Source organism: Antechinus flavipes, chromosome 2 (assembly GCF_016432865.1).
Source record: "Antechinus flavipes isolate AdamAnt ecotype Samford, QLD, Australia chromosome 2, AdamAnt_v2, whole genome shotgun sequence".
Classification (NCBI taxonomy): Eukaryota; Metazoa; Chordata; class Mammalia; order Dasyuromorphia; family Dasyuridae; genus Antechinus; species Antechinus flavipes.
In genome coordinates, this window is record NC_067399.1 from 319,381,686 (window position 1) to 319,408,602 (window position 26,917).

Sequence of the window (26,917 nt, forward strand, 5' to 3'; positions counted from 1 at the left end):
CCCCTCCAGGTAGGAAGGGTTTTTTTTGGACAACAGTGAATGGAGATTGTAAAGATATTATTCATGTCTCTTCAAGCAGCATCTAAAGAAACTTTTGTGGACCCACAAATATCATGGATAACAAACACATTTTACATACAGAATATATAAAACAAGATAATTTTGAAGAGGCCACAAACAGCTGGGGGAACAGAAAAAACATTTGTCTGAGGTGAATTTTGATGGGAACTAGGGATTCTAGTTTTCAAAGGTTGAATGACCACTTTTCCAATAGGTTGTAAATAAGATTCTTGTTCAGGTATGGGTTCTTTCCTTTTAAATCTATCTACTAAATTATTCACCATAAAATGGAATTCTATATAAGGTAGGAATTCTATATAAGGTCCATTGTAGGCCCAAACCAATGAGGTTTAATGACTGAAGCAACAAAGAATGTCTCTTTCTCACCTACAAGATAGACCCATAACAAGGACTCTCAGAATAGTGTTACAGTGAATTTTTAATGTTTTTCATGAAATTAATGGAAATCAGTGGATAGTTAAAAGTCAGGAATCTTGAATCAATTCACTCATTTGAAACCACCATCATTGCCTCAACTGTTTGACAGGAGTAGACTTTAAGCATAAGAAAACTACAATATGGTTTTCTAAACCCTGGGAGCTTCAAACAAGTCTCTGATTATATAGACCATGGCAGATTTTTTTCAAAACCAAATATTTAGATTTGAAGGAGAGAAGCTAAGGTTAACCAAATCAAAATCACACCACCAAATATTTATTAGTCCTAATCACAAGCCATTTTCCCAAGAACTCTGGTTTCCTCTATAAATTATAATACCACATTTTGAGATGCTTGGAAGAATAACACTGAAAAATGCAAACCATTCCCACAAATACGATGCTTTCTCAGAATCCTCCAGGAAGTTCTGCTTTTGAACAGGCACCAGGGCCACAAACGCCCCAATAACTAAGGCCAAAAGTCCCTTGCATTTTGATCTGATTCAGTGATATAGGTATTTTCTTCCTCAAATGATGTAGATAACAAACTATGACATATCTCTATACCTTTCATCTTTATTCCACCACAAATCCACCACACAGAAGTATCCACCCAACATGCTGCGGACTTCAGTTCTTTTATACATCCAGTCCTGTATAAACCTGATTCAATTATATAGATATTTTGCACAACAGAAAATCAGAGGTCCCTGCTTTGGAAAGGAGCCCAGAAGCCAAGCGCAGTCCAACTGGAAAGTATAACTTGCTCTTTTGCCATGCTCCATTGGACAAGTTTTTGCCCCCCATTCAATACCACTCTGATTGCTGGGTGAGGCACAATAGTTCAGTGGAGTCTATTTAGTGTCTCTCCCCTTATCCCCCACTGCCTAGGCTCCGTAAGCCAAATAAACTCCATTGAACCATCTGTCTCACTACTGCTCATGGCTGTTTTCTAGGTTCACAGTTCTACTAAATAAGTCTTGATCATTCTACCCCAACGCATTAGCTTTCATTTTTCCTAGGACGAATCTCATTTGACAATCGCCTGCTCATATTTCTATGCTCTCTAGGTCCCTCTGTGCTATTTCTCTGTCCTCTCTGGGGTTTGCAACACCAATCATCTGCAGATTTCATTAGCATGCTGTTTACCCCTGTCTTTCAGATCATTAATGAAGATGTGAAGCTAAATGCCAATCTGCACAGTCCCTACCACCCCATCCCCCAACTCCTGACACTGCTGGAATCATTATCCTTTCTGATGTGACAGGGTCAGAGCCAAACCAATTTAAATCCATCATCAGAAATATTGTGAACTGTCACCTTCCCTACAATCCAGATGTTAGAACAATTGTATTATTTACTAACCTGGGACTATTTCCTTCTCCTTTACAGAGAGATGATCAGGTCTGGCTATGATATTTGGGCTACAGGGCTGAAGGCTGGCCAGCTTTGGGTACTCCAGAAGGAGGTGAGCTTTTAGAGGGTCTGTTGTTCACTTTTCCTCTTCTTTTACAGGGATTGAAGACATCAGTCCTGTGCCCACAGCTTACTGGGAACCTGATATAGAGGAAGCAGCTGTGTGCCCCAACTATTCTGACAGTGAGGGGCAGAAAGTGAATAGTTTTCAGTTCACCAGGTAGTGCACTTTTTGAATTATCAGCTGTGAGCCTCTCTGTTGCAGGCCTGGATCCTCAAAGATCGTAACAGCTAACCCCACTCCTTACCCCCAGCCACTAGTGAGCAATCAGACTGCAAATGCTTAGGTTGCTCTTATTCCAATCCCATACCCAACATGGCACATAGCTTTAAGGGCTGGTACTGAGCAAATTAAAACCCACTCTGGTTGGGATTAGATTTTTACTAGTGAATGATATAAAATAAGCTTTTTTCATTTCCACCTTGGAGAATCTCTAACTTTCTTCAAAGTTAGACTTTTCCTATTTCTCCTAGTTGCTAGTGGTCTTTTCTCCCCTTCCACAATTATCTTGTATTTGTCTAGTATATATATATATTTATGTACATATTTTTTCCCCAATAGAATATGTTAGCTCCTTGGTTTTCTAATGAAATGTTTCAGATTCTCTTCTCTCTCTCTCTTTTTTTCTTGTTTTATTATTTCTTGATGACATAATGAAATTCACTCCCATTTACCTATTTCTAGTTTTTAAGGAGTTATTTTCTTCCTTAAGATTTTTATCTCTTTTTCCAATTGATTAACTTTTTTTTCATAATTTTCTTTACATCTAGCACAGTGCCTGGCACATAGTAATTGCTTAATGCTAGTCGATGAATTGACAGATATTCATTTTTTTACTCATTCACCCCATGTAGCCAATCAGTTGCCAAGTCTCGTCAATTCTACCCTCACAATGTATCAAATCTGTTTCCTCTCTAGACTTACTCAGTTTCTCCTCACTACTTAACTGGACTATTATAAGAGCCTCCTCCTAAACATCAGTCTCCCTCCCCCGCCCCCACTTTCTGATCCACCTTCCAAACAGATGACATTGGTATTTCTAAAGTCAACAAGAGGTCCAGGGCTCTTTCTATTTAGATATAATTAATGTATTGCTTATGTTAAAATAGATAATTAACAAAATAATATAAATTTATATTTTCACATTACTATATATAACAGATTATTAATATATTTAAAATATAATTAACATAATATAAAACTCCTCTGCGTGGCTTTTCATGTCTTTCACAGTGTCCTTTTCTTTCAATCTGTGTACCTGTCAAACTGACCTGCTTCATGACCCTTTCTGTGTCTGCACATACTGTGCCTCATGCCTAAAACACTGCCTCCTAACCACTTTTTGGTAGAATTTTTACCTTCCTTCAAGTTTATTTGAAGTGTCAACAGGAAACTTATCTAGTTCTCTTCCATTATATTTCTAATTTCCTTCCTCCAGAAATCTGAACTTGTTTTGAATTTAATTTTCTGTAGACGTATTGGTTTTTTTTAATAGAGTATAAGTTCCTTGAAGGCAAGGACTGTTTCCTTTTATTTTCCGTCTTCTCATTGCCCTGTACTAAGTAGATTTTCAGGGAAGAACAGTTTAAGGAGGTAGGTGGAAATGCCACAGTGGAGTTGGGATGATTTCTCTAGAGCCTAAATTGCTAATAACTCCACTCATAAGCAGAGCTCCTTCCCCTTACTGAGTCTCAATTTCCACATCTATAAAATGAGGGTAGAATTAGATAATTCCTTAGGTCAAACAGGTATTGGAGTGCTACTTGAGGTTGCTTTTCAACTGATCACTCTAATCTTCAAGATTGGTGTAATCAGCCACTGATTATTCTCATGTAAACAAAAGTCAGGCTAATACCCTACAGACATACAATGACAATCCATGATCTTGAAGGGTATATCTATTGGAATGATACAACATATAAATAAATATGTGAATGACAGTCTAGGGAGGACTAGTGGTGCCCATTTAGTGGTTCCAAAGAATGGTCCAAGAGATGTGGGCTAAAATTTATTTAATGGCACCTTATTTAATGGCAGAAAATAATTGCAGGATATTAGGAGTAAGTTAAATAATGTCATGGGTCACAATGTATTTTTTATTGTTGTTGAAAGCAACTTTTGGAACAAAAAATATTGAGAACCACTGAATGAGATTTGATAGTTTAAGCCCTATGACCTTCTAAAAAGCTCCCAGAAGCTTCTCACTGAACTACAGCCGTCAAAGTCACCATTTTTAGACTTGACTTTTCTCCTTGACCTCCTTTGTGTTGATCTGCTGATTTGAGACAGCTGGTGTCTTTGAGAATGGCCATTTACCCTGAGGGCTTGGGTTGCTGACCTCTAGCTCCCATGCTGATACTAATTAGGCAGATCACTGCCTACCGGGGTTAGGTTGCATGAGGCTGGACTATACTTATTCAGAAAATTCTGGTAAAAACCAAATGCAAATATGGCAGGAAAGGGATGACTCACCTTTTGGAGCCTTCATCAGCCCAGGAAAGGCAATTGAAAAAAATGAAAGGAAGTTTACACCACAGAAAAAAAATTTGGGGAGAGAGGAAAAAAAGTGAGAGGAAGAAGACAAGGAAGTTAGGGGATGAGAGTTCTCACTTTCTTGGAAAAACACTTCATTTTGAGGATGAATTATAAAATCATTTGTCTTAAGCAAAGAAGAGAATGGAGGCCAGTGTCACTGGGTCAGAGAGTATGTTGGGTGGTAATGGGGTGTTTGTATAAAGTGTAAGATGACTAGAGAGATGGGGAGGGATGTCAGATTATGGAAGGTTTTAATGCAGAGAGAATTTGATATTTGATTCTCGAGGTAAAATGTTCTTTCCTTAAAAATACAAGTTTATGTTGGCTGAGCATTTTTCTCTGAATGACCCCCATGCCTAGAATATTCTCCTTCCTCATCTCCACCTCCTGCTTATTTCAAGTTATTTTTAAGCTAAATCCTACTTTTAAAAAAAAGCCTCTTAATTCTAGTATCTTCTTTCTGTTAATTATTTCTTATTTATCCTATAGATAGCTTGTTTGTGCACAGCAATTTTCATGCTACCTCATGAGATTGTGAGTTCCTTGAGGGTAGGTACTGCTTTTTATCTCTCTTTGTACCTCCAGCATTTAGCATAGTGCCTGCCACATGGTAGATGGTTAATAAATATTTATTGATTGACTGGCAATAGACCTGGCTTTGATTCCTAGCTCTGCTCCTTAATAAATATATCGCTTCAAGCAAGTTACATTTCTAGACTTTAAAATGAGAAAAATTGCTCAGAGGTCCCTTAACATTTTTTTGTGTCATAGATCCCTTTGGTGCTTTGGTGAAATTTTACAAATCCTGGCTCAAAATAATGCTTTTAATTGCATAAAACAAAATAGGACTGCAAAGGAAATCAATTATATTGAAATGGTTTATCTATCAATTCATGGACTTCAAGTTAAGAACTTTTGCCTAGATGGTCTCTAAAGTCCCAGGAGTTTATTTGATAGAAGATATTACTATACATTTAGGCAGGATGGCTTTGAGAGTTCTGCAACTAGAATCTTAGCTCATCATCTCTGAGGATTCAATAAGGCTCTGCCTTCAGTCTTCAGTTTGCTTAAAAAGGCAAAGGTCTCCCACTGCATCCAGGGCTAAATCCAGTTGTCCTGACCTATATCTTGTCATTAAACTCAGATGACCCTGGAGGAGAGAGTGAGATTGATGACTTTACACCCCTGCTCACTTTAATCTAATTCACTTCCAAGTCAAAACACCATCCTCTCAAGGTCATTGGTCCTCTTTGAGAATGAGGGAGGAACAACAACAAACCTTCAGTCTCCACCAATAAAAATTTAACATGCAGCTACTGTATGTCAGATCATAACTTTCACAGATTACTATAGACAAAGCACAGACTCAGTTTATAGAAGTAAAGAAGGCTTGATATTATTTGTGTAGGACATGAAGGTCACCAATTTTTTAAAAAAATAAATCACAATGAAGTGTACAATATTAAAAATTATGTTAAATCTAATTCAATATCTTTAAATGATCAGGATGATAACAATGATAGCTACCATAGTGTTTTAAGAATTTCAAAATACTTTACATATATTTCTCCATCTGATCCTCATAACCCTGTGAGACATATCCTCTTATGACCCTTATTTTACAGATGAGGAAACTGAGGCAAACTGAGGTTAAACAATCTGCCCAGGGTCACACAGCTTGTAAGGGTCTGAGGTTAGAGTGGAACTCAAGTTTTTCTTACTCCAAGTCTTCCACCAGGATTTTATAGAGCTTCAGAGTCATCAGGCCATTATATAAGTAACCACTATAAAAGTCTGTTAATGCAGAAGTTTTAAAGGATGGGGTCAAATCTATTCTGAAATATATAGCAAACTTGAACATTGAATTTAAGCAAAAGCAAATTATGACACGAATATCAGTTATTTGAGCTCTCTAGTTGTCTGGATTCTGAATAATTGTTTCCCAAATATGGCATAAAATTATAAATTCAGAGCTAGAAGCTATCTCACAGGATATCCAGTTCAAAAAAGGGCATATTTGAATAACATATTCAAGTTATCTAAAGATAGTAGGGGAACAGAGCTAAAATCTGAACCCAGAGCCCCAATTTCAAGTTTCAAACTCTTTACTTTGTGCCACACTAGAGAACACAATACTGGAGGTCACCTTATTCATGGAAATGCAACTAAGGATCATAATAGAAGAAAGGATATGAATTTTTAAAAAACATTCCTCTATTTAACCCAGAGCTGGTTTTTACATTTTCCAACTCCTCCCTCAGGTTTCCAAAATCCTCTGTTCTGGTTATGAATATAATTTATTGTTGGCTCCCATCTTGCTCATCCTGGAATTCAGGTCATTCACCCTAAATAACTCCTCTGGCGTGGAAGACCATATTTCCAAGATTATAATGAGGAAAATGCTTGGTAGAGTCGTTTTTTAAAAAATGATTCACTACTATGCCTGTTGTTGCTATTGGATGAGGGGCAGCCTGGCAGTTTCTTTGGTTGTATTTCTATCACTCCCCATGGCCTAGAAAAGTACCACATCCACAGTAGGTATTTGATAAGTTTATTGACTGATCAGTTCCTACTGGGTTGGGGAATGGAGTAAATGTGTCAAGAAAAATCCTTGGGATCTGGAAAGAGGAGAGAAAAAGAAGAATCTATAGGGTTAGAGAACAGAGGTAGCTAATTGCCTGAGGAAAGAATATTATTTTGAAGCACTGTTTTGTAAAGGTCTTTCTTCTAGCTCTTAGTAGAAGGAGGACACTGACAGTAGAGATTAGAGCCAATGGAGTATCATCAGTGCTGATGAAGAAAATATGCATGCATGGGAATAAGCTCTTTCTTTCAGATCAAGAAACTTTTGTTAAATTATTTACTATGTGCCAAATACTATGCTAAGCATAGGAGATACAAAGGAAATCCTCAAGGAACTTATATTCTAATGAGGGCAACAAGAGATAAACAGATACCTACAAATTACATAGGATCATATTTGTTTTTTCTTTTGACCTCTGTTATTTACTTTCATAAACCAGGATACACAATAAATATGCTTAAGATATTTTCTTTCTTAATGTAGGAAAACTCCAAGTATTTTTACAGCATCACTTCACAAAAAAACAAAACAATAAATAAGCAAATTCCCTTCAAGATCCTTATGCACAAACATGTGTACAGGCACATGTTTGCACATGCGTGTAATACATGAACACAATAATGGATATTTTATAGTATGATACACATGATATATATAGTAATATATGCACCTCTGTATGCACAATTGTGATATATATAAATGTACTTGTGTATAATATATATGCCCATGTGTTTATCCACTGAAGTCTTAGTGCAAAACAGTGTGTACATTTGTGTTACGCAAGTGCATTCAAAATACAATTCATATAACAACCAATGTATTATACATACATGTGGTATGTGTTATATGTACATACGCGTAACATGTCTTTATATGTAACACATGCACACATACATGCCTTTACTAATGTCTGAGTGGAGGAAATCTGCTGATTTATTATGTTGGGTTTTTTTTAAAGTGATACTATACTTGGAATTTGCTCATATTAAGAAAAATGTCCCAATCATACATATACACACTGGTTTTAATATTTTATTTTGTATCTGAAGTGCTACTTTAGAAGAAACTATTTTTAAAATCTTCCAACATTAAATACAAACAGATTTTTCTTATAGTCTTCACCTCAGGATGTGTATATTGTTGTCCTTTGGGTCAGAAGTAGGTTTTTTTTGTGTACAAGAGGGAAAATAAACATGAATTTATCCTTTTTTCCCAATGAAGATGTGCTAAATTCCCTTCTCTGGTGTTCAGCTGCAGCCACTGTTTGCAGAATACCATACTGTAAAACTGCATTCTCAACCTAATCTCCACAGGTCTTACAGGCTTGTATACCACTGTTTCTGCAACAGATCTGAGGTTCCTTCATTAGTGTTTCCATGAAACTGGTTCTTTGGCTTTAATGTATGATACTATTCTAATAGAGCCTGCAAGGGGAACTTTCTGTTTTAGTACAGTGTCTGCCATACAGTAGGAACTTATCAAATATTTGTTGACTAAATTAATGGACATGAAGGAAGATGCCAGTCTCTCACATGTTCCTTTATACTCTTGCCAACAATTTGCTCTACCAAGAAAATCACACTCTCATTTTATATGTGTATATGCATGAATATAATGGATTTAATAAACATTAACAATCATGGACATTTTAAAATACAAAGAAAACAGTGAATTGTATAAGAAACTGTGAACTTATTTTTTCCTCAGAGATTTAGCATTTCATGTAGCTGCAGGCTTGTGTGATGGGATACAATTCGACCTATTCCAGCAAGTGTATATTTAGTGCCTACTATGTACAAAACACTGGCTATAAAGAGAACAAAAACCACATTCCACAAGAATTCAACAAGTAATTTACAGATGATATCAATTCAAATCTGTGAATTTTTATTAAGTGCCTATTGCTTGTATTCACTGTCCAAGGTGCTAGAAATAAAAACATTTTTAAAGGCAATTAATTGTCTCTGCTCCCAAGTACATTCTACTGGGGGAAGGAAGAAACAGAGCATAAACACACACACATAAATACAAAATATGTGAAGAAGGCTGCTTGTCAGTAGTTTGCAAAAAAGAAAACAAAACAAAAAAACAGGTGAATCAATGAATGGGAGCATAAGGAAAAAAGATAAAAAAAAAACCCTAAACTAATATAATTGATGGAGCAAAAAGCAGACGACCATTTACGGGCAAGATATTCTAGCTCTCTACAGAGTTCTGGTCCTTGTCACACACAAGTGTCAGAATGCCTGGTCTCAGAGAACCTTCAATCCCACTGTTCTTCCTTCTCTGGTCCAATGGGCCACAGCTCTTGATTCTCAGTGGTTGGCTGCTTGGGGCAGAGAGAAGCACTTGGACCTCCTCGTTAGTCAAATTTTCCCCAAATCAAATGTCTACTTTGAGCTGTGTGAAGCGGGAAGACAATTTGGGGCTTATTAGTATCCCAGGGAGGTATGGAACTTGTGTTGCTGGGACCAAAACAGCAAGAGCTTTAGTGGCAAACTCCAGCCGAGAAAAGACTGAGCAATTGTCTCACCTAATTACCGGGAACGGACCTTTTTGTGTTTGCAATTCCGTACGGTTGTCCGATCGCTTTTCTCTGTTTGTTGGCTCAGACCATGCTGGAAGTGTGCTAATTAGAAAAGAAATGTCCGGAGTGATCCTGTCACCTCTCGTTATTCCTGGGGACAAAGCCCAATATTATTCTGAGGCAGTGTTTTGTGAGGGTCCCTCTTCTAGCTCTCATTAGGGAAAAACACTGATGGGAGGAGAGAAGATTCTACTGCCTTTGCTGGCTGATGGAGCACTGGTGATGCCATTGCTGTGCTAATTAACAAGCTTGGGCCAGCACTTCTTTCACCAACAATCTCAGTCCATCTGTTGCCCGGAAGCCCAACCATCTCCTTGCACAAGTAGAAAAAACATTGTAAAAAGAGTAGAGAAATTTGGTAGCTGGACTTTTTAGGAGAGTCTTTCAGAATATAGTATCTCAGTGGACTCCCATATGAAGACACAAGTTTAGGTGAAGCCAATTCATTGATAAGGAAATATAACAACTTATATACTGCAGAGGGAGATGAAAGGACACCTGTTGAACTGAAATACTGTGAAATTGATTAATATTCATGATAATGAAGAAGAGAAACTGAAAAATACACACTAAATCTTCCATACTGGTACAAAGCAACAAGTCTGACCCTATCATTTTCCTCAAAAACCTCAGTGACTCATTTTCTACAAGGCAAAATACAAACTCCTTAGTTTTTAAGGCCTCTATAATCTGGATCTCTCCTGCCTTTCCACCTTTATTTAATACTTTGATAAACAACATTCCAATTAAACTGGACTCCTCATTATTAGCATGAACTTAATATTCCATCTCCTGCCTTTAAGTGGTTGTACAAACCAATTCTCATTCTTAGAATGTACTTTTTTTTCTCTCTCTTCAGCTCTCTTGAAATCTTTGTCTTTCTTCAGAGTTATCTCAGCCCATGTTCTCTCTTCTGTGAAGCCTTTAATGGTCCTTCCCATTGCTGTGTTCTCTCACTCAATTTTCCTTGGACTGTACTAATTTGGTCACAGGCTGTATACCACAACAAAATGTAAAAATCCTCGAGGGCAGGAACTGTTTCATTGTTGGTTTTAGGTCTTTAGAACCCAGCACAATTATGCATAAATACTTAATAAAATTTGGAATTAGAATGTGGACATTTGAGGATTATTTAAGAGGAACAGGAAGAATAAATCACCATGGGAGAGAATGAGGGATTTTCCCTCATCCAGGCCCTTTCAAATGATCAAATGCATTTATTTTTCTAGATTTCTTTTATCTCCTGTGTGTATCAAAGATTCTACCCAATTCTAGTCTTTTCACCAATAAAATCAATGTTTTCTATTCTAATAAAAGTATTTTTCCCCTGTAGGATCATATGCAGTATTGTAGGATGTACTTTTGGTTGTGAACCTTTCTTTCTTTCACCTTTTGAGATACTGATTTCCAGGATTTCTTTTTCTTCGTAGTAGTTGGAACATTCTCTTTGTGATCCTGAATGTAGTTCCTTAGTATTTGAACTCTTTCTGGATACCTGACAGTGTCTTGTCCTTGCCCTAGGAACTCTATTTTGCCTGTAGCATAATAACACGTTTTCATTTTGGCTTTTTTACTTAAAGGAGGTGACAAATATTCTATTTTCATTTTGCTATTGGTTCTAGTAAATCTGAGAAATTTTAAAGTCATTGAACTGTTCATGTCAATTCTATTTTTCCGGGAGACCACTACTTTGGTTTTCACTTTCTATTTTAAGCTATTTATTTTCCTTTTAAGTTTTTCTTCAAAAATTCTAATTTTATATTTTATCTCTTGCTTCACTTGTTAGTCATCCTTAGAATCCTTATAGCTAAGAAGTTTGTTTTTTTCCCCTTCTGAGCATTTATACACATGAAACCTATCTTTTCTTTTACCTCTTCAGCTTCCTTGTTACCATTATTGATTCTTCATCGCATTCAGTTTTTTTCTGTGTATTCCTACTACTGGTCTCATTTCTTGGATTGGCACTTTGTATTACAATCACTCTGTTTTCTTCTACAAGCTTGGTTGGGATGGGCAGGCCCTACACTGCCTCACTAGTACTGAATGAGATGCTATGACCAGGCCTCATATTATGATATAATGTTTAGCTCCTTCCCAGGTCTCCTGGTGATCAAATTCAAGTGTTGACCTCGACCCATCTGTCTTCTTGCACACACCCCAGTTGGGAAATGGTTCTGTCCATCTCTGACGAGTCAACTGGAGATCAGAAATAGTGCTGGTGTCAGGCCTCCTGAAAAGTATGGGCACCTTGGCATTGCATTGCATTGACCTAGTCATCTTGCTGTCTCTCTGAGTATTGTTCTAGAGCAGTGGTCCTCAAAGTGTAGTCCAAAGAATTGTTGGGGTCTCTGAAACCCTTTCAGAGGGACTACAAATTCAAAATTATTTTTTATTTCTAATATAGTAAATAGCCATAAATATAACCCATGTGAACAAAAACTCTTTGAACGGATCCTCAATGGTTTTTTTAACAACATAAAAATACTGAGAACAAAAGTTTGAGAACCACTGTAATCTAAAGTATTAAGAGATTAAAAGCTTGTAGACAAAGGTATATTGTAATAATGATGGGGGACTAAAGTTATCCAGAAAACTCCTGGAGTTCTCTTTCTGCCTGAAGCAGGCCATGCTAAGTTCTAGGGTACAAATATAAAGAATGACATGAGAGATCTGCATTTTGGTTGTAAGGAGGAAAGCAAGGACTTTACTGGCACCCCCATTTCTGTTGGCCCATACACTGCTGGATGACTTTTTGTGCAGTTTCAGGGTAGAAGGAATCGTTTACTGTAGTTTCTCATTGGATTCTGTGATCATTATTTGGCTTGGTATGAATTTCAGGGTTTTACTGGAATAGGTACTTGAGAGCTGGACAGTCTGCCTTCATTCAGGAATTCAACTTAGCTATACAAGTCTCCTTCTCATGATTTAAAGTCTCTCTGGTCCCTAAATATTTTTCTAATTGACTTGTCACTGTACCTGAAATATTCCAGCAAAGATTCATTTCTTTGAATTAAGGATTTATACATCCAGGAATTGTTAATATACAGATACCCCTATAGGGGTAACACACAAGCAGATGTCAATAATAACCTTAATCTTGGCTGGGTTGGGCTCACAGAATTGTTTTCCTATAATACACTGGCTGAGATGGAATAGAATACGGAAGTAAATTCTGATTCAGGACTAAAGGGAAAAGATGAATGGGAGAGAGAAGAAAAGATGGAGAGCATGGAGTATCATTCAGTTCAATAAACATTTATTAAACACTTCATATGTTTGTTGCACTGTACTAGACACTAAGATACAAAGATAAAAAACAATATAATCCCTGACTTGAAGGAATTTTACAGCTTCATAGGGGCAATGACAAGTCCATAAATGACAAAATATAACATGAACATCTGGGGAAGGCAGGCCAAGGTGAGACACAATAATCAGACAGGGCTCTCTGGGTACTCAGGGAACAGTAGGATAAGCACTTGGGGAAGTAAAAGGTGCTGAAAAGGAAGGGTTTAAGCATGACAAAGACAAATTAGCTACTTCACAATTTTGCCTAGAGCCAAATTTAGTTACTAATGTTGAAAAGAATCCAAAAAAATATTACAGTGGCCCCTTGTGCAAATCTACACTAATCCAGGGTGAACAAGCAGGGTTCAATTTCATTTGGCATTGTCCACTGGTTAGCAGTACGCTAATGGATGAGGATACCCACCCCTGGATTGTTTGCTTTAAAATCGAATATTTAAAATTTCACTTTATTATAGTAGTACCTTGTATTTAAAAAATAGCTAAATTCTCCAAAGAGCTTAAAGCCATTTCTGGATACTTAATATAGCCCAATACAATAACTTGGTTCTTTAATATTAAATGCAGAGCTTTCCAAAGATGGCTAGGGTTTAAATATGTAGACTGAAACTTTTTAGAAAAACTTCATGCTCTGCTATAAAATGAGATACATTTATTATGACAGCAACAGCATATACAAATTATATTCTGCCCAGATGTAAAGTACATACATACATACATACACTATACATAGACTTATATTATTAATATAAAAATACATCATTAACATTTCTAAGGGTGACAAAACCAATAAATATTGCAATTTTAAAGTATCTATTTGCCACATTGCTGAGAACAATTAAGTGCTGTGAAAAATTAAGATAAAAAAAGAACAAAAGTAGCTCAGGGAACCAATGATGTCGTTTCAGTGTCAGATTACAGATGTGAGTTCTAGGCATTCCAATACTATTCATATATATTTTTTTAATTTCCCAAAGCATTAAATGTGCCAACTCTCCAAAATACATAAGCAAAAGAAGAATATAACATTCAGCCAATTATTTGAGGGCTACACACACATACACATCTATACCCACATGGAGCTAGATTACATATACATACATACATATATATGTATATATATACATATATAAGATGTACAAAGCTCAATAGCATTTATTGAGATAAAGGAATGTCAGCAACATATTTAACTTAAAAATGAAATTTCAAAAGTTTTAGTTTGTAAACCAAATCTAAACGAATAGCAACCAAACAGAACATTCTCCTCTTTCCTCATTTTTCTTTAATTTTTTTTCTCCCCTCACTAGATGGAATTATTTTAAATAATTTAATCTTATTGGAGAGAAAATCCAGTAGTAATTCTACTACAAGAAAAAGGGTTGATTGAGGAATTTTTTAACTGGTGTCTCCTTGGATGAACTAAGAAAATTTTGCTCACTATTTTAGACAATTAAGACCAAAGAACACCAGCAAGTCTTTCCAAATTCAAAGAAAGACAGTTTGCTACCATAAAACAAATGTTTTGGCTAGTGATATTCATTGAAGTTTAGGGAAACATTCTCAATGTACTTCTAACATGGCAACTGGCAAAATGCCAACATATTTTCTGGGAGGTTGAGGGGAAAAAAAAAGTAATATTTCAGCCCATATATGGGGTTGTAACCTATCCACAATAACATTTGTGGTTACAAAGCTTTGAAATAGTTGCATCTGAACCAAAATATCCTTTCTCTGTTAGAAAGATAATTAACTAATTAATGTCTTAATGCAGATGAAGTAATATGAATACAAGGATAAAACTACTGCCCCTCAACAGTTACATTTCTTTAAGCTAAATAGGATTTCTATTCTCTGATCTTCTGACTCTTCCAAATTGTTCTCTTTTCATGGCATTAGTTTCTCCCACCTTTGGGCTACACTGACTCACTGAACTAGGCTGGAATAGAATTGTTTGCCATAGCTAATCATAAGCTAGAAGGAATCTTTTTCTTTGCCTTTTATAGTATTTGATACTAAAAGATGGAACTATACTATTTTATGATATAAAATGATACGAGCTCCCATTCATAACTTTCACAATACAAACTAATTCTAGAAAGACCAATCCATTAAGCCCTTTCTATTCCTGTACCCCTTACCAAGAAACAGTTATAAGTGCCATGATAGGAAATGAAACTATAATGAAAGGTAAGAAAGTTTACAATCAGAATATATGTTAAGAAGTTCCCATTTCTCAGGATGTGGATGCTTAGGACCTAGAACATACTAGGCTACTTCAGGATAGATGGAATCCTATACGGGCCAATTCCAAGTCCCCAGTCAGTCATCTTTTCTTATCATAGACAACCCATCTAAGAGATCAATATGACTAAAGAGCCTACTCAACAAGCAGCAGATTCAAATGGCATGATTTAGACCAGATATAACATTAAATCAGACCAATAAAGACATCATAAGGAGGCAAAGTAAGTCCCACATAGATTCTGTATAAATAGAGAAGTTGGAACTCCATTCTTAGCAATAAAACAGGAATTTCTGATGACCTAGATTTAGTATACCAAAGCCTCAATACTTATGAAACAATAGTAAGTGATGATCCTTATAGAGTGCAGATCCTTTTCTCCCAACCAAAGTCTTCTACAAGAAGCACAGCCATAGAAGCAGTAGAGCAGTGTGTTCCCGATGACATATCCTAGGCCTGAGGAGCCAGTGGGAGAGCTGTCAGGTCTGTACTGGAAGGAAGGAAGAATATTCATAGTCCACTGAATATTTGATTCTTAAGTTGTGGCTTATTTCTTGGGTTTCTCCAGAATGTTGAGAAATTTTCCCCGAGTCATCTCTCTAGCTGAAATTTAAAAATGAAAAGAAGGGTCAACCATTGTAAACATTAGACTTGATAATGCCATCAAAGAGGACAAACTAATTAAAACTGGCCTCAGTTTTGATACCAAATATATTTATGATAAGTTAAAAAATCAAGAGCCACCCAAAACTTGGCAACGTTATTCTCAAGTTGTTTGCATGGATTCAGTTTATAGCCTAAATGGTATCAAGATAACTACTGAGGGCTTTAGAAGGCCAGAAAAAAATTCCCACAGCCTCTCATCTCCATTCCCTTAAAAGATCACAATGGAATTTTCAATCAGAGTAGAAAAATGGTCTCCCTTATTCAGTATTATCAATTTGTGCGAATGGTGTAATCTAGCATGTCTTCTTATTCTCAAAGAGATGTGCTTAAAATACAACTGGAAATATGGAGCCCTCTCTGGGCTTTTGGCCTCTGGATTTTTATAATCTCACATTGAAATTAGAGATCATTTGCCCTGTCTCAGGAGTGGTAGTCCCTGGATGCTGTAATATAATATAGTTTATATTCCCTCAGTGCTGTTCATCTATGGATGATATAATAAAGTAGAGTTTATAGAGCTTTGGTCTTCTCTCTCTTGGCATTGTCAGTTCCTAGATATTTAATATAGCCAGGCAGGGTTTATGTGTCTCTCTCTGACTTTCAGTACCATCAATCTCTGGTGCTGTAGTCAAAACAGGGTTTATACAGCTACTTTCTTACACATGAGGCTTTGAAATGAAAGTGTAACATTTCTCAATTACAAGACCCACTACCTAGAAGCCCTCTATTGTGTTTATTTTGTCCAAAGTAGCAGGAAATGATCTTCTCCATATATGGTTTAACTCATCATTTCATCTCTTAGCCACTTTCAGGACTAGTGAAAAGTATGATGTGATTGTCCCAGAAGTCAGAATAGGTAGTCTGGTATAGTGAGAACTGCACTGATCCCTAGTTAGAGGAGCTGGGTTCAAATCCTATCCATGTTTACTACATGTGATCTTGGTAAGTCATGTCCCAGGACCCCAGCTACCTCATCTAAGGGAAAAAAAAAAGGGGGGGTTAAGTTAGAAAGCCTTTGAAATCCCTGATAACAATGATCCTATGATGTAAAGAGGCTGTTTGCTTGACTCCCTGCTCTTAATGGTGTCTTGGCTCTGTCTAAGAAAATGGGAAGGAATGAGAATGATACAAAACAGATAGTGAAAGAATGCATTTTTACTTCTGTTCTTAAATTTAAAGGTGGCTGGCATTCACATAGGATTTGCAAAATACTTCATACATTATTACATATGTTCTTCTCAACTCTGTAAAATAATAGAATCATTTTATTTCCATTTTATACATGTGGAAAACCAAGGTTTGGAAATTAAGTAACTTGTTCATGGTCAATGGCTGGTCACAGAGCTAAGAAGAGAAAGCCTAATAACAAAACCCCAAAACAACCAGAGGACAGAAGGGAAAGGCCCAGTCAGAGAACAATTCTTATAATGCTCAGGCCATATCTATTTCAGCCAAATTCTTTTTTCTTTTCTCAATATTATTTTATTTTTCCAATTACATGGGAAGATAGTTTTCAACATTCATTTTTGTAAGATTTTGTTTTCCAAATTTTTCTCACTTCCCAAGACAACAAGCAATGATATAGATTAAACAGGTGCAATCCTTTAAAACACATTTCCATATTTGTCACATTCAACCAAATTTATTGGGGATGTTTCAGGCACAGAAGGCTCAGAGACAGAAGTTTTTGAGTGGGGAGAGATTAGTTCCTTTTTGTGGCCCAAGAACGTGGATCATTCTAAAGACAATAATCCAATAACTCTTTCAGGTTAATAAAGTTGTAGTAAAAACAACTGATTTAAAAGAACTTTAAGGGTTTACAAAACCCTTTGTTCACATCACTGTGAGGTGAGTAATACAAACATTATCAACCCCTTTTCTTACCTATAGATGAAAAAACAAGCCCAAAGAAGTTCAAAGCTACAACTATTTCAATAGTTTCTGAACAGAAATACTGAATCTCTCATATTGACCATGGCTTTTCTTCTACTACTTTCTCTGATTACAGACTATGTAGGCACAAAATTATAGTTCAATGTCCTCATTCATTTTAGCAAAGTATGACCCTCCTGGGGTTCCATCCTCCAGAGCAGTTGACAAGTTTCTACTAGGATCATAGGATCACAGACTTAGAATAGGAGAGGACTTTAGAGATCAACTGGCCTCACTTCCTTCACTAGATAGGGAAATCTAAGGCTCAGAAAGGTCAAACAACTCCAGATTTTCAAGCTTCAGATGCCTTGCTTTTTGACAAAATAGGAAGCAGAATATGACTTTAATCCAGACTTGAAGCAACAGTATTATGACATCACCAGTTTCCAGAAGTTCCAAAGAAACTCCTTCCTCTAGCTTGGCATCATCATAGAAATATGCCTTGGCCTTCTTTGCAAATAGTCTAGTCTGCTTTGTGGAAAGAAAAACATCTGGCCCACTCTACTGGGCTGCCTGCCTTAGGGTGCTTGTTGCCTGAGGACTTTCAAAAAGCATATAGAACAAATGATTCTAGAGCACAGCTGGCTCAACTGCTCTTGAAAGGTGCCATGGGGCAACGCAGAAATTCAGAGCTGGCTAGGATCCCTGTAACCAAAAGCATTTGGGCCTGGAACACGGCCCTAATCTCACTAATTACATACTCATCTTGTTGCACTTTTTGCTTCAAAAAATTGGATCTTATTCTCCAATGTCTTTCCAAAATGAAAGGTTGACAATATTTTATGATGCCACAATGAGCAAAGATTTAATCTAATTGAGAGATCAAAAGAGTCTGAAAGAAAAAAAATGAACTTTGCAATTTCTTCCAGTGGCTTGTACTTTTTGGATTTAACAGATCCTTTCCCCTTCAATCATTCCTTCCCCTTCAACCTAATCCAACTGCAGAAAGGGCAGGTATCACTGTAAAAGTAGAAGCAATTCAAAAGACATCATCATCTACTTGGGAAAGAAGAAAGTTTTCTCTTCTACCAGTCCCATATAGGAGATATACGAATGTATGACACCTCCGCTCCCCAAAAGAGGGCTGTGCCCTATAAATCAGATTGCAAATACCAGCCCCTTCTGTGCAGAGAGAGAAATTACTGTGGGTTGGGGGTTGCTCCAGAGCACGTGCCCTCCTGTTCACTTGTCATCAGAGATGTTAACATTTCTGATTAATTCACAGACCTCTCCTTTTATTCCTCATTTCTTTATCCACGCTACCGTGCTCTGCTGCAGCTTAAAGATTCTTACCGACCTGCTACAATAATCACCACCCGCTAAATGCCACCCCCCAACCTGGGGAAATTGTTTAGTGATGCCAACCGCGCTTTTAATTTGCAAGACATCAGACACAGAGGTAATTTATACCAACATCTGTTCATTTCTGACTTCTGAAACAAACACACATGCTGCTACAAAATCCCATTAGGAGCAGGAGACAGCCTTCTGCTATTCTGTATTCTTCTTCTTCTACACACACACACACACACACACACACACACACACACACACACACACAGACACACACACACACACTCTTTTATTTTTAATTGTATATCACTAAAAATCTCTCAACAAGGACCCCGACTTTCTTTTTCTAAGTAGAAGCAGAAATGATACAGAAATTTTACAAAGTATGACTACTATTCCTGTTTAGCTCTGTTCCTTCTTCCAGTTTTTCAACTATTACAGCTAAAATGTATTTTTGGCTTTCTGAGACAGAGCAAGGCTATTTCTTCCTAAGTTGGTTTTTTTCAGGTTCTCTTTCAATTTGTAGTTTTTCCTTTGGGCAAGACAAAATAGTACAATGTTCCTAAACAAAACTACTTTTGTCTCAGGCCAGTACCATTTATTGACCTTTTTAATCAGACATTTATGATTCTACGCTTTTTATTCAGAGAAATAAGAATCAGAAGGAAACACTACTAATGCATTGTAATGCCTGTGGCCAGAGGATATGTCAATCTGTAAATGCCACAATCTATACTGTGAAGAACAGAAATGTGACTCCTCCATGTCCAATCATGATTTACAGAACTTTATAGCTGCATTGCAAATATTGCAAAATGACAAACAAAAGATAGTCTCCATAGAGTTAATAAATGAATTTTCCAGTTAGTATGGTAAAGAGGTTTCTAGCTATGTACTATATTTAAGTTGCTAAATGGATAAATTACAATGAAACTTTAAATTTAGATTAATCTTATTACTTCCTTGTAAGTTACCCCAGGACTTCCATATATACAAAGATTTGGAATCACTGCAGCTATAAATAATTGGGATTCTTATGCCAGTTGAATGATGGGACCATGATCTCTAAACCCAATTTCACACGTATCTACCTAAAAAGGTCAGGGCTAAAGGGAGGACTCTTATCTCTTCTTGTTGAGAGGGAGGAACCAGGTTTAATATAGCCTCTTCTTTAGAACTTCCAATCCCGCAATCCTGCACTTAGCCTTGCCTTTGGCTTTCTTTCCATGATGATTGTCCCCAAACTGCTTTCTGCAGTAAATTTTGTAGTGGCTGGTTGAAAAAGATTCAGTGGTATAGATTGATTTCTTACAAGTGAGAGAATGAGGGATTACCAGTAGTCGCTCTGGTTAACAAGATTGGGTACAGAATCTCTTGTAAGATCAGCCCACTCTGCCAAGAGTTTGCATCCTTTCCTCATGACATATGGGTTTCATTACAAAGATTTTCCAGATTTTAACTTCTAGGCAGCTGCCTAGCATAATTCCATTGGATCTTTATGTAGGGAACAATTTAAAGGTTAAGTAACTTTTTAATCAAATAGAGACATGACATTTGGTTTTCAATCCCCAGTGAAAACTACTGGTCCTGATGCTCCTTCCAATACTACAAAATAACAAGAAAAATGCAACAAGGACAGAAGGGATCACAACCAATAGTTCTCCCACATCTCTAAAAACAACAGAATCAAATTTATGGGCAGTCAGGAAAAAATAAAGCAAATGGCAACATTAATGACTTATTTCTGTGAAACACTTTTAAACAGAAGATCAAATACCATGTCATAAGACCAGTGGCTGGTCTTTCCTCTGATGAGCAACTTATTTTTTTTATATTTATTTATTTGGACAGCAATTTATGACTAAAAGTCAGAAAGGAGAGTTAGAAACACTATTCAATTCAAATCTGTGTCCTAAAAAGATATTGTAGTGACCAGTCACAGAGAAGGCGTCTTTGGAGTAGAAATGGCATTTGTCAATTTTATGGCATTTGGCTACTTTTAAAAAAATCTTTTGCATCCTTGAAGACCTATCCATAACAGAAAAGGAAGATAGTTATTATGAGTCAAGTATATACTAGGCAATGAATAGATATAAAAGAATTAGAACAAGTGTTCTGGATGTTGGGGAAGGAATGAGGGTGAGCTCTGCTCTTCCTTTAACATCACAGATTGTCTCTGCTTCCAGCTGAGTACAATAAAGAAGATTTACTTAGTTGTTTATAAAGGTTTTGCTTAATTGCTTATAAAGGTTTCTTCACTGAGTAAAGAGCAATGGTGGAAGTACATTCTTTAAAAAGCTAACGCCTTTCAGATATTGATATTGCCTATCCAAGATAAGAGATACACAAAGAATTCAGTTCTCTTAACTATATATAATAATCTGGGCAAAAGATATTCTTCATCTATTTTAGTTTTTCCATGTGAAAACTCAGAATTCTTTCGAGTAGTGACATATCTCATTTGCTATTGGTCCTTCGTTTTTTGAAGGGGATCAATGACAGCATGGGTGATGTCTTAGCTTGGATGTGAATTGGATTTAAGTGGGAGAGAGCTGGGCAATCATTAGTCTCATTCTCTCTTCCTGAGTCATCAAAGTCCAGTGTCAAGGCAAAAGTCAGGAAAACTGGTGATGGCCCAGGATACTGTAGATAGCCTTGGTGCTTCTGATACCTAACCAAGCTGTTTGAGCTCCACTTCATGACAGCTGGAACAAACTGTTCTCATTTGCCCCTTCTGCCAAGGAAAGTTTTCACGTGCTTAAGGTAGACATCCCCTCTAACTCACCAATGGGTTTGAGGCATTTTGGTCACCATCAACCTGGTTTAGCTGGTAAGATGGTTTATCAGAGTGTGGCTGTAGTGCAAGTGACATCTTTGAGTCACAAATGAGAATTAAGTGAAGGTGGGCACCAAAGGTGGATGAGCAATACTGAAAAGACCCTAGCAAACTCTCACACCAGAGATGTAAACACTCCATGTATCTCATTAGAAGGTTAGGCAGTGTGAGGGGTTTGATGTTATCATCTACCAAAAGGAGCACATAGAGAACTTCACTATCTATAATGTAAACACTTATTAAGTACCTCCTATGTGCCAGGCCTAGAAAGCATGGGGATACAAAAAAAGGCAAAAAATGGTCTCTGCCATCAAGGAGTTCGTTAGTTAATCTAATGGAGGAGACAAAATGCAAACAACTATATATCAACAAGCTCTATACATGATGGAATGGAAATAATCAACAAGAGAAAGCACTAGAATTAAGAGGGGTCAGGAAAGGTTTCTTGTAGAAGATAGGTTAGAAGCAACGACTACCATGTCTCAGGGAAGCTTATAAGCAATCTTATTTCAGTTTTGGTCTCTGTACTGGAGGTTAGCAAAATTCCTTTGGCAAATGCATGTTTCCCAATTTTATACTTGGTTGATATTAACAGTGTCATTTCACCAGCCCTGAAGTCTGAAGACCTGAGTTCAAATGTGGTCACTTAACATTAACTCTAGGCAAGTCACTTAACCCCAATTGCCTCAGCAAAAAACAACAACAAAACAAACAAAAAAAACCCAGTGTCATTTATCTATGCTGAACATCTTCATGCCATGACACTGCACCTCAGCCTTGATCCTTTTGTCTTGATGCTTTATATTCCTTGCTAGTAGAAATTTATCATCATCTAAACTTAGCCAAACTCATTGCTCTGCTCTTTGGAAATCTGCCTGCAATGCTGCTGAATCAGTCCCACCCACCACCACAACAAAGAATTCCAGCTCCTCTTGCAGCTCTGCCCTGAATGTTTCACCAGATCTAGCCCAGCTCAGACCCTCTATTCATTCATATGCATAACCTTCTCTCCTTCCCAACTACTTTTTCACTTTTAGATTGAGGAAAAGAAACCAAATCAAAACTACTATTTCTGGAAAAAGCATCCCACTTGTCCAATGACTTCATTGTTTCTGTAATTTCCATGGCCAACACTCTCCTGTACGTGTTTTCTATCACTACAAGAAGATAAGGTCCTACTTATTCAGAGCCATACCAATCAGACTGCCAAAAAATTATTATATAGTTAGAAAAAAATAAATAGCAAAATTCATCTGGAAAGATGAAGATCAAGAATATCAAGGGAATTAATGGGGGGAAAAAAGGCAAAGAAAGGTAACTTAACAAAACCAGACCTAAACCTGTATCATGAAGCAGCAGTTATCAAAAGCATTTGGTACTGGCTAAGAAATAAAGAGTGGTAAATCAGTGGAATAGATTAGATTTGCAAGACACAATAATCAATGACTCTAATAATTTACTGTTTGATAAATCCCAGAGATTCAACTTTTAGGATAAAAACTCACTATCTGACAAAAATTGCTAGGAAAATTGGAAAATATTATGGCAAAACCATTGGTATTGACCAAAATAATAGAATAAGGGATAGTCTGTCAGATTTGTGGAAATTATGACCAAAGAAGAACTAAAGAACATTATGAAATACAAAATAGATGATTTTGATTACATTAAATTAAAAAGTTTTGCACAAACAAAACCAATGCAGCCAAGATTAGAAGGGAACAGAAAGCTGGCAAACATTTTTACAGCCAGTTTCTGAAAAAGGCCTCATCTATAAAACAGAGAACTCACATTCTTTAAAAAAAAATTAATAACAGCTTTTTATGTCCAAAATACACACAAAGATTGCTTTCAATGCTCACCCCTGCAAAACCTTGTATTCCAAATTTTTCTCCCTCCCTTCCTCATACCTTCTGTCTCAGACAGCAAATAATCCAATATAGGTTATTAAACATGTACAATTCTTCTAAACACATTTCTACATTTACCATGCTGCACAAGAAAAATCAGATCAAAAAGGGGAAAAAAAGCAAATGATAACAAAAAAAGGTGAAAATACTACGTTGTAATTCATGTTCAGTCTCCATAGTCCTCTTTTTGGATGCAGATGGCTCTCTCCATCACAATTCTATTGGAATTGGCCTGAATCACCTTATTGTTGAAAAGAGCCACATCCATTCGAGTTGATCAACATAATCTTCTAGTTGCTGTATACATATTCTCTTGGTTCTATTCACTTCACTCAGCATCAGTTCATGCAAGTCTCTCCAGGCCTTTCTGAAATGATTCTACTAATTGTTTCTTATAGAATAATAATATTATAAATTATTAATATACCAAAACTTATTCAGCCATTCTCTAACTGAGGGGCATCCACTCAGTTTCCAGTTTCTTGACACTAAAGAAAGGGGCTACAAACATTTTTGTACATGTGGATCCTTTTCTTTCTTTTAGGATCTCTTTGGGATACAGACCCAGGAGAGACACTGCTGGATCAAAGAGTATACACAGTTTGATAGTCCTTTGGATATAGTTCCAAATTGCTCTCCAGAATGGTTGTTCCAGTTCACAACTCCACCAACAATTATTAGTGTGCCATATAAGAGGACTTCAAAATATGTGTTGATGTTCTCTCAAATACCATAATTTCTCAATTCTTTGGTCTATTCAATTACCATGACTTACTTTACTCCTGGAGAAGTTAGACAATACAATGGTTAGAACATCGAGCCTGGAATCAGGAAACTCAACTGGGACCGTATTTCAATACGGTATGAAAATTCTTCAAATTCACCCCAGTTGCTTTTCTATTTCACATATCCCAGCCTTTTCTAAAGCTTTTATTCTCAAGCTTAAGCTTGTCTTGACATCCCTTTCCTCCACCCTCTCAACTGAAGATCTCTATTCATGCTACAATTTAAAGAAATGGAGCTATTCATGGTAAATTTCCTTTTCTCCTTTTTTATCTTGCCTTCATATTCGTGGACACCATTTCCCCCTTCACTCTTATCCTCTGATGAAGACATGATCTTTTACTGAACATTGCTAAGACCAATCTTTCTACATGCTCCTTTGATCCCACTCCCTTTTGTCTTCTCCAACATATTATTCCATTTAATATCTCTCTTCACTCTAACATCTAACAATTCCTCCTGACCTACTGACTACTTCTCTATTGCTTACAGATAAGACCAAATTTCCCCCATTCTTTTTTTCTTTCCATTTCCATCCACAAATCCATTCACAGCTCCACCAATAATGCATCAGTGTCCCAATTTTCCCACATCCCCTCCAATCATTATCTTCTCCTGTCATCTTAGCCAATCTGAGAGGAATGACGTGGTACCTCAGAGTTGTCTTAATTTGCGTTTCTCTAATCAATAATGATTTAGAGCATTTTTTCATCTGAATAGAAATGGCTTTAATTTGTCTGAAAATTCTGTGCATATCCTTTCACCATTTATCAATTGGAGAATGGTTTGTATTTTTATAAATTTCAATCAATTCTCTACATATTTTAGAAATGAGGCCTTTATTAGAGCCCTTGGATATAAAAATTTTTCTTCAGTTTTCTGCTTCTCTTCTAATCTTGGTTATGACTGACCTTAGTCTTTTAAATGAGTCAGTTCTCTAAGTCATTCTCCTATTGATAAATGGTTAATGGTAACTATATTCATCTCAGTTCAGCTATTTAGGAAAACATTTTGGAATTATGCCCAAAGGGCTATAAAACCATGCATACTCTTTAATTTCACTAATGAGTCTGTATCCCAAAGAGAGGGAAAAGGATTCCACATGTCAAAAAGGTTCATGGCAGCTCTTTTTGTGGTGGCAAGGAATTGGAAATTGAGGGATGTCCATCAGCTGGGGAATGGCTGAACAAGTTATAATATATGAATGTAATGGTGTATTATTATTCTATAAGAAATGATGAATGGATGATTTCAGAAAAGCCTGGAAAGACATACATGTACAGATGCTAAGTGAAGTGAACAAAACCAGAATATTGTACACGATTATATGATGATCAACGACTTAGCTCTTCTCAGCAATGGAGTGATCCAAGACAATCTGAATAGACTTGGGATGGAAAATGCCACCTGTAAAGGGAAAAATATAAAGAATGAATGAGTATCAAAGCATACTATTTGTACCCTTTGTTGTTGTTTGCTTTTTATTTCTCAGGATTTTTTCCCTTCATAACATGACAGAAATAGAAATATGTGTGAATGGTAGTACAAGTGTAACCTATATCAGATTGCTTGCTGTCTTGGGAAGGAAGAAAGGGAGAAAAAAATCTGGAACTCAACATTTTATAAAAATTAATGTTGAAAGCTACCTTTACATGTAATTGGAAAAACAAAGTACTATTGGGGGAAAATAAGACATTATTAAGGGGAAAAAAACCTCCTTGAAGTCTGAGACTCATTGGTTTTGATATTTACATAGCACAGAATACAGAACCAAATGCAAAGCAAAAACAATGTGATGATTATATCAAACCCATGAATACTTCAAAATTTCCTAAATGAGACTGATAAGCACTAAAAGAATTCAGTGTATCTGTCAATGCTGGGGGAATAAAACAAATAGATGAAAAATGCCTATTGTTAAGACAATAGTATAACAATTCTATAGTCCATGGACTTGGTCCATCAACACAAATATCTTAGGTAGAAAATGTGCATGAACCATAAGCTAGACTAGAGTAAGAATGTCCTATTACCTGAGTAAGTTAGTAGGAATGTTTGTCAGTTACATTAACATCATTTTGTTTTAAGTCTCCATTTTGTGATTGAGTTGTTTTGAACAAGTTGTTTTTCAATAAAAAGATACATACAACTCTTTAATAAGAAGATAGAAATGTGGTCTAATATAGTAAAAAGCACAATGCACTCTTAGATAACTGAGAAACAAGCATATGAATCCTCTGCTAGGATAGACCACCATTAGAAAAATATC

The 26,917-nt window shown here is 36.5% G+C and overlaps 1 protein-coding gene across 2 annotated transcripts in view; it reads right to left on the bottom strand.

Annotated features, from left to right (window-relative positions):
• The window catches only part of LIN52 (lin-52 DREAM MuvB core complex component), a 133,986-nt gene that overhangs the window by 11,821 nt on the left and 95,248 nt on the right, over positions 1 to 26,917 (bottom strand). The window contains exon 6 of one of the 2 annotated variants that reach the window (XM_051977635.1): positions 12,920 to 15,831. The exons of the other annotated variant lie outside the window; for it this stretch is intronic. Coding sequence (XP_051833595.1) covers positions 15,776 to 15,831 — 56 coding nt within the window. The 3' untranslated portion in view covers positions 12,920 to 15,775. Of the gene's footprint in view, positions 1 to 12,919; positions 15,832 to 26,917 lie in introns of those variants that run through there. 2 annotated transcript variants of the gene reach the window in all.